This window comes from Tupaia chinensis, unplaced genomic scaffold (genome assembly GCF_000334495.1).
Source record: "Tupaia chinensis unplaced genomic scaffold, TupChi_1.0 Scaffold000147_1, whole genome shotgun sequence".
NCBI classification, from domain to species: Eukaryota; Metazoa; Chordata; class Mammalia; order Scandentia; family Tupaiidae; genus Tupaia; species Tupaia belangeri.
In genome coordinates this window covers 9,353,130-9,353,708 of record NW_006159617.1, presented here as the reverse complement: position 1 = coordinate 9,353,708, position 579 = coordinate 9,353,130, and the positions used below count along the sequence as shown (strand labels likewise).

The 579-nt window shown below is 66.5% G+C and overlaps 1 protein-coding gene across 3 annotated transcripts in view; it reads left to right on the top strand.

The window, feature by feature from the left end:
* Positions 1–45: 45 nt before the first annotated feature.
* The window catches only part of PCSK5 (proprotein convertase subtilisin/kexin type 5), a 537,419-nt gene continuing 536,885 nt past the window's right edge, over positions 46–579 (top strand). For all 3 annotated transcript variants that reach the window (XM_014586632.2, XM_006145503.3, XM_014586633.2), the window contains exon 1: positions 46–347. In XM_014586632.2, coding sequence (XP_014442118.1) covers positions 156–347 — 192 coding nt within the window. In that variant the 5' untranslated portion in view covers positions 46–155. The remainder of the gene's footprint in view (positions 348–579) is intronic.

The following is a 579-nucleotide window of genomic DNA, read 5'->3' as shown; positions in this document are numbered from 1 at the left end:
CGCCCGCCCCCCGGCTGGGCCCCCCCCCTCCTCCCGATCGCCCGGGGCTGCGCGCCGGGGAGGCCCAGGCCGGAGAAGTTAGTTGTGCGCACCGCTGAGTGCGCTGAGCCAGCGAGCCGGAGAGCGAGCGAGGGAGGCAGCCAGGCGCCGGGACCATGGGCTGGGGGACAGGCTGCTGCTGCCGGGGACGGCTGGACCTGCTGTGCGTGCTGGCGCTGCTCGGGGGCTGCCTGCTCCCCGTGTGCCGGACGCGCGTCTACACCAACCACTGGGCAGTCAAAATCGCCGGCGGCTTTCCGGAGGCCAACCGCATCGCCAGCAAGTACGGATTCATCAACCTAGGACAGGTAACCGAAGGCAGGCTGCCCGGCCCTCGGCCCCGGAGCTGCCGGGGGCTTCTCGTCCCCTCCGGTCGGCCCCCTCCCCCTCTTCCAGATGTGCTCCTGCAGCAGCTGTTGCCCTAACTCGGGCGATGCTCCTTTTCGCTCACACACGCCAAAGTTGTCGGGGTTCATGGTTTGTTTACTTGTGTGGTTTTTTTTTTTTTTTTTTTTTTTTTTTTCCCCGGGGGGGAGATGG